At 51.2% G+C, this 7144-nt stretch overlaps 1 protein-coding gene across 3 annotated transcripts; it reads right to left on the reverse strand.

The window, feature by feature from the left end:
* Positions 1-953: 953 nt before the first annotated feature.
* LOC108161369 (regulator of nonsense transcripts 1 homolog) lies at positions 954-7035 on the reverse strand. 3 transcript variants are annotated; one of them, XM_033387838.1, is made up of 4 exons: positions 6934-7035; positions 6288-6847; positions 2675-6094; positions 954-2616 (listed from the first exon to the last, which is right to left on the reverse strand). In XM_033387838.1, the coding sequence occupies exons 2-4, from the start codon at positions 6453-6455 to the stop codon at positions 2575-2577; spliced, it is 3630 nt and encodes a 1209-aa protein (XP_033243729.1). In that variant the 5' UTR covers positions 6456-6847; positions 6934-7035; the 3' UTR covers positions 954-2574. The 3 variants fall into 3 exon arrangements, with proteins under 3 accessions (XP_033243729.1, XP_033243736.1, XP_017151106.1); XM_033387845.1 differs by having other exon boundaries at positions 6288-6687; positions 6934-7034; XM_017295617.2 differs by having other exon boundaries at positions 6288-7031.
* Positions 7036-7144: the final 109 nt, after the last annotated feature.

Genomic DNA, 7144 nt, shown 5'->3' on the forward strand with positions numbered 1-7144 from the left:
TGATATGTCACTGCTACAAAAATATTTCAAAACTTCGCCCCGCCCACTTCCGCCCCCACAAAGTACGAAAATCTGTGGCATCCACATTTTTAAAGATACGATAAAACCAAAAACGCAGAATCGTAGAGGATGACTATATGTTTTAGAATGTAAGATCTCAACCAGATCGTATAATTATTATAGCCAGAATCAAGAAAACAATTTCATTCTTTCTCGCTCTGTCTCTCTCTAACACACAGGTTTCATGGTCGGTTTTGCCAATTGCAAAATATGAGTTCAAGGATCTCAGAACCTATAAGAGCCAGAGCAACCAAATTTGGTATCCACACTCCTGTGATATCGGACCTTGACCGTTTCGTGTCCAAATTTCGCCACACCCCCTTCCGCCCCCGCAAAGGACGAAAATCTGGGGCATCCACAAATCTCAGAGACTATTAAGGCTAGAGTAACCAAATTTGGTATCCGCACTTCTGTTAGATCTCACTATAAAACTTATATCTCAGAATTTCGCCCCACCCCTTTCCGCCCCCACAAATGACGAAAATCTGTTGCATCCACAATATTGCAGATTCGAGAAAACTAAAAAACGCAGAATCATAGATAACGACCATATCTATCAGACTGCTGAATCTGGATCAGATCGGATCATTTTTATACCCAAAAGGAACAAATCAATTTGCACTGGCTACGCAGCGCCCGACGTCACGCTCAGACTGATTTTCTGTCTCTCTCGCACGCACTCTTTGTCGTGTCGTTTAATATTAGCGGCGGCTGCCGGAGGAGAGCCATACTGACTAAGTATCGGGTATAACTGTAGAGTTGCGGTGTCCGCAGCAACTCACAACGTTCCCCCTCGTTTTTTTAGAGATCAAACCCAACCAAATCCAATAGAAATAGCACACATTCGCTTTTGGTTTTGTCGCAAATAAAAATTTTAATTATTTATTGAAATGTTTTTTTTTCCCGCCGAAAACAACAATAAAATGCATTATTGAAATATAACCATTTTATTGTGTGCTTTCTTCTGGGTCCGTTACATATTTGTTTTTCTGTTTTGCATTTTCTGGTTTTTTTGTTGGGGGGTGGAACGAATCAACTTCACCTGCTCTTTTTTTATGTAGTAGAAAAAATATACCATCATCCATTCATCTATATCGTTTTAAAAACAACAATCGCATCGCACAACAGGGGTTTTGCATATTTCGTTTCGTGCAAAAACTCTGTAGTCTCTGTGTCCTCCACTCCATCCAGATCCGATTTGGTCGCTCGGTCCGGTCCGGTTAGGTCCGGTCCACACCTGTCTCTGTTCCGTTCCTGATCCTGTGGCGCTTTGTGTGGGTTGATTCGGTTCGGATGTTTTGTGGGGTTGGTTGGGGAGGAGGGGCGGGGGCGGGGGGTCGTTGGAAGATCACACACGCTTATCCTATAGATAATCATCATTTCTGTCTGTACCGTTTGACGTCGGATTTTTTTTCGTTTTTTGTTTTATTTATTTTTTGGCAGCCTATGATTTTGTTTTTGGGGCCGCCAGCGTTCCCATGTGATTGAAAATTTTGCTTAACCATCGACTATCTAGGTATTTCCTGATTTGTTATTGCTTTTTGTTTGTTTGTTTGAAATTGTTTTTAGTTTTTTCTTTCTTTAGTTTCTTCTTTTGTATAAAAAGTATCTTTCTGTGTGATTGTGTGTGTGTGTGTGTGTCTGGGGCAACGAATGCATACAGAATTCAAAGATCTACAAAGTGTGTACAACAGAAAGGCTTGAATGGTTTTTGTGAGTGTGAGTTTTTTGGGATAGAAGGGGAGCTGAAGAAGAATTGTACTGAAGGTGAGCCGCAACAAAAAACTCGTGTTGCAATTCGTGTCCTTAAGGCGGGTTTTCGGGGGCTCCACGCAAAGAGTCCGCCGTGGAGCAGTTTTGTGTATAAAAACGAAAAACCCTGCCATTCGACAGGGCATCGGCAACATCATCAACATCCATTATCATCCATTTTTGTGTACGCAAGTGTACCGCGTGGGGTGGGCGGGCGTGTGGGTGGGCAAGGTCCTCTGTGTGGCCCACATTTGTGTGTGTTTGTGGCCTGCCCCCATCTGCTTTTCGGGCGCGTTTTGTCGTTAACGTCGCCGCCAGTGTCTGCTGCAGCAGTTTCTCAGATCCGGTCCGTCTCCGTGGCAATACACTCCATATTATTGGGGTTGCTGCGGCGGCCGCTGTGTCTGCTCTCCTCTCTGTTTGTCTGCTTTCCCCCAAATTCGGTGTCTCACTTCTATGGTGTGTGTGTGTGTGTGTGTGGTGTCGTCCGTCTCTTGGCTTTTCCACTCTGAATCATGGTGTGCCCAAAATATGTTCTAAGTATCTGGTTTGTCGTTTTCTTCTCCTGTTTTTCTCTCCTGCTTTTGCGTTTTCTGCTGCCTGCAGCTGCTGCCTTTTGCTCCTGCTCCTGCATTTGATTGATGTCGTCCAAAAAACTGAGTGTTTTTGTTCTTTCTGTTCTGGTTGTTTCGTGTGTGTTTTTCCCTGGTAATTTCTGGTATTCATTCGTCTGTGGGTCTTGTTGCTCCTCTTGCCGGATTCTCAATAAGGCTGCGAGAACTGATTCAAACTGCGTTCGCCCGACTGCAACAAAACGAAGAAAACTGTACCTCTCTCCTTAATCAATCAATCAATCACATACCACACTGAAGGACACATCTTGGGAGAGCAATCCATCCATTTGGGAGATCTGCCCATAATCCTGTGACATCTCTGGCTGCTGCGACAGCGTATAGCCACCGGGCTGGGTCATCTGCAGGGACATCGGTGCCGGCTGCTGGCTGAACGGTGTCCCAGTGCTGACGGACTGTGCCAGATCCGCTCCACGGTTCTTTGGGAACTTCTTCTTGCTGCCCCCGCCACCCAAGTGGTTGCTGCTGCTGGCTGAACCGTTGCCAACGTTGGGCCCAGGATTGAGTCCATTGCCGGGGCCCCCAGTCATGGCGAAATTACCCCCCGTCGACGATGGCGGCGGCGGCAGGCCACGGTTCTGCTTGGCCGCCGATATGGCCTGCTGATGCTGATTGTAGAACCGCGGCGGCAGATTGCTCATGTTCATGAACATGCCCACTGGCACGGGCATGTTGTTGAGGGCGGCGGCACCATGCTCGTTCGATATATAGCTAATCGAATCGTGCTGCATAAGAGGCTGCTGTGCGGTGGTCCAATTGTTGCCGGTGCCGGCACCTCCGCCACCCGCAGAGATGCTGTTTGACGCGTTTCCATAGTTGTTGTTGCCATTCCCTCCTCCTCCGTTGCCATTGCCGCCGGCTCCTCCTCCGCCTTGGGCTGGTGCCATGGCACCAGCATTGCCGATGCTGCTGGGAGCCCCATACCCCAGGGGGGAGCTATGATAGGGACTCCCGAAATTGCCACCGTTCTGATGCTGATGCACCTGATTGGAGGCGGAGGCAATGGGACGGCTCTGATTGTAGGAGCCGCTGCGATCGTAGACAGACCCAGGGACCATCACCTCCTTGGCATCGGCCACCATTGTGGACATAAAATGGGCGCCCATGTTCATGGTATTCACGAGCTTCTTGGGCTTCTGGAAGTGGATGAGGGACTCCTTGAGGTTGTTCAGTGAGCCCTCGACCAGCACCTTGCGATCCTTGTAAAAGTTGAGCAGGTGATTCCACAGCTGCTGCTTGGCCAAGACCTTGGGATTACCGACAATTATGATGCCGTACTTGGCACGGGTCAGGGCCACATTCAGGCGTCGCGGATCGTTGAGGAATCCAATGCCCTGACGCTCATTGGATCGCACACACGACATAATGATGATGTCCTTCTCGCGTCCCTGGAACGCATCCACGCTGGCAATCTCAATCTCCTGGTAGAGGCGCGAGTGAAGGCTGCCCTGATACTGCATGTACTGCACCAGATACGCCCGCTGTCCCTCGTAGGGGGTGATGATGCCGATCTGTTCGGGCTTGATGCCCGCCTTCAGGAAGCGCGTCGTAATCTTCTCCACATTGGCCGCCTCGGTGCGATTGAGAAACGATGTGCCCGAGCCGGCAATCTCCTCTTGTCCCTGGGTGACGAGGAAAAACATTGGCCTCTCCGGCTGCGGCCAGGGAAAGTCCAGCTTGAGGCGTCGATCCTCGGCGCACACGCCATTCTGCAGCGATCCCTCGTAGAAGAAGTTCGAGGGAAACTGCGACAGCTCTGGGTGCATGCGATATTGCACTTCGAGGCGAAACGGTCGTATGCCCAGCACCACCAGACGTTCGAACAAACTCTGCGAAAGGCCAGCGCGAGCGGCCTTCTTGCACATGACCACCGGCCCCAGTTGGCAGTGATCGCCGACTAGAATCAGTTGCTTGGCTCCCAGAACCACGGGCACCATGCACTCGGGCTCAGTGGACTGCATGGATTCGTCAATCAAAATGGAAGTAAATTTGATGCGCGACAAGCGGCCATCGCCGGCGCCCACGCAGGTGCAGCAGATGACGTCGGCGGCCTCCAGCAGTTGGTTTTCGGTGCCGCGCTTCAGATTACGGTAGCGCTTCTCATCCGCGGAGCTTAGCTCTCCAGTTTCGTCCTTGAGCTGCTGCAACTTCTTCAGCTCCGTGTTGGTCTCCATGCTGCGGATCTGATTGTGCAGCGCCAGAAAGCTGACCGGGCTATCGATAGCCTCGCGGCTCTTGGCACAGACGCGTACCACCTTGAGATTGGTGCGATGGATCTTCTCTGTGAGCTGATCGACGGCCGTGTTGCTGGGCGCACACACGAGAACAGTGCCGCCGTGCTGCTTCACCAGCTGGTACACAATGGTGGCAGAGGTGACGGTCTTGCCGGTGCCAGGGGGACCTTGGATAAGGCTCAAGGGTCGCTGCAGGGCATGCTTCACGGCGTACACCTGACTGCGATTGAGGTCCGGCAAGTTGGGGGCGCTGAACAGCTTCGGCTGGGCGCCGCGGAAGAGCACATCATCGTTGGCATCGGGTCGGCCATGGCCCAGCAGGCGCGAGTAAATAAAATTCGACACTGATTGGCGGTCCATCGCAAAGGTGCGGAGGGCGCGCGTCATGCGGTCAAAGGAGGTGCACTTCCAGATAAAGTCCACCGAAAAGTTGCTGGAACACTTGACTGGGGCATTGGTGGATGACTTCAGCTCCAGGCCGATGTCGTCACCAAAATTGTCAGGCACTTTAATCACATGTCCGATCTCGTTCCACGGACTGTACATCTCGCCCACGTAACGGAGACGCAGCTCGTCGCCGTGCATCAGCTTCATGTCCGAGTCCGTTTTGGCCAGGGTGAAGTAGGCGATGGTCTTCTTGTTGAGGCCCACATCCCAGCGCACTTCGATGTTCTCCTGGGTGGCCGACTCCTTCAGCTTCTTGTCGTAGTCGGCCTCGAGGCGCACCAACGGCCCGAATGTCTTCTCGTACTGGTAGCCGTCCTCGTAGCGCAGCAGGACCTGCGAGGGCTCCGAGTCAATGCCAGGCTTCTCCAGATCCTGGAACGTGGCGTCGATGTTGTCCTTCCAGAGCTCCTCCAGCTTGTTGATCTGCGCAGCAGAAATTTGACGTGCACGCAACTGGCCCTGCTCGCTGGGCTGCTTCACCAGCCAGGGCAGAAAGCAGCGATCAGCTATCAGCGGCTTCCACTGGTCCTGATCCCAGTTCATGTCCTTCAGCGAGTTCTGGGCCGCACATGGCTGGCGGCAGAGCAGAACCACCACAGAGTCGGCCTTGGCCGGAATGAAGCCCAGGACAAACACATTGCGGACGCCGCACGAGTAGCACTCGAGCACGGTCTCGCCCAGGGGCCCGTCGGCATGGAGCGTCACCTCACGATGCTTGGCGCGCACCAGATGATTGATGATGTGGGAGCCGGAGGTGCTGCCACGGCCGTTGCAGAACCACTTCTTGCAGTTGTTGCACATGACCACAGTGGACGGATCATGGATGCCACAGTACTTGCAGGCATGCGGCGGCAGCTCCTTCACAAACGAACCGCCATGCTCGTCGTCCTCCTCCTCGAACTGCAAGTCCCCGAGATCGTTCGTGATGCTGGCCAAACGTGGATGCATCTCTCCAACCGAGCGACGGCGCTGTATAAAGTATATATTGTGTGTGAAAGTGTTAAAAATGAAAGATATGTGTATAAATTGCAGACATATGTATGCATGTATGTATGGAAGTGTATTAAATGTTAGTCAAAGGCCAGAGCTAGCTTTGTGACAGCTGCTGCTGCTGCTAACCCACACACACACACACAGACACATACACATGTGAGACACTCACAGTTATCTCCAACAGCTCGCCCTGGGTCTGGCTCTGTGAGTTCGAGGGCATGGTGAAGTCACGGTAGTCGTACTGGGTCGGCTGCGTGTCGGCACCAGGCAGCAACTCGTTGTCGTCCATGTCCAGGAACGACAGCGCCGAGCTGGCCGCATACGTGTCCACGCTCATGACGCGGTCACAGTGGCCGCTGTTCGGTGCAAAATTGTAATTGTGCGGCGGACACGGTGTTTTCGCCGTGTTTCTGCTACTGCTTACGCTTCTTCTTCTTGTTCTTCTTACCCTCGCACGCACCGACGACAACGACGACGACGGGGCCACTCGGTAGGGGCTTGCGCGCTGCTTCGGTGTGGAGTGTGGGTTTTTTGTTTTGTTGGCAGTTTTTTTTTTTGCTGCCCACGCGCTGTGGCAAAACCGAAAAACAAAAAACAAAAAAAAAACAAAAAGAGGGAATTGAGCGGAAAGATTTCAAGGTGATGGACCAAAAGGATTTTGCGCGTGAAATAATGCTTGTACTATTGTCGCGGCGCGTTCAGCGTTCAGCATGCAACACGCCAGAGCCTCTATAAAAGAAGTAAATCAATGCGTTTTTGTTTGCACAATCTCTGAACTTTTTTGTTTCCGAAACGAAAGCGAACAAGATACGTACGTAATGAAAATAAAATGAAACTATTTCCCAGTTTCATGCCCAGCTAAAACTAAAATAAATATGTCAGTTATTTATTTATTTCCGCATGCTGGATGCAGCCAGGATTTTTGGATAAGAATACGGTCTGACCCTCGGAAATATACCGAAATATACGGTCTCATTTTCGGAATATACCGGAAATATACCGATGAAAAAAATTAACTTAACCCTC

The sequence above is a fragment of the Drosophila miranda genome, chromosome XL (genome assembly GCF_003369915.1).
Source record: "Drosophila miranda strain MSH22 chromosome XL, D.miranda_PacBio2.1, whole genome shotgun sequence".
NCBI lineage: Eukaryota > Metazoa > Arthropoda > Insecta > Diptera > Drosophilidae > Drosophila > Drosophila miranda.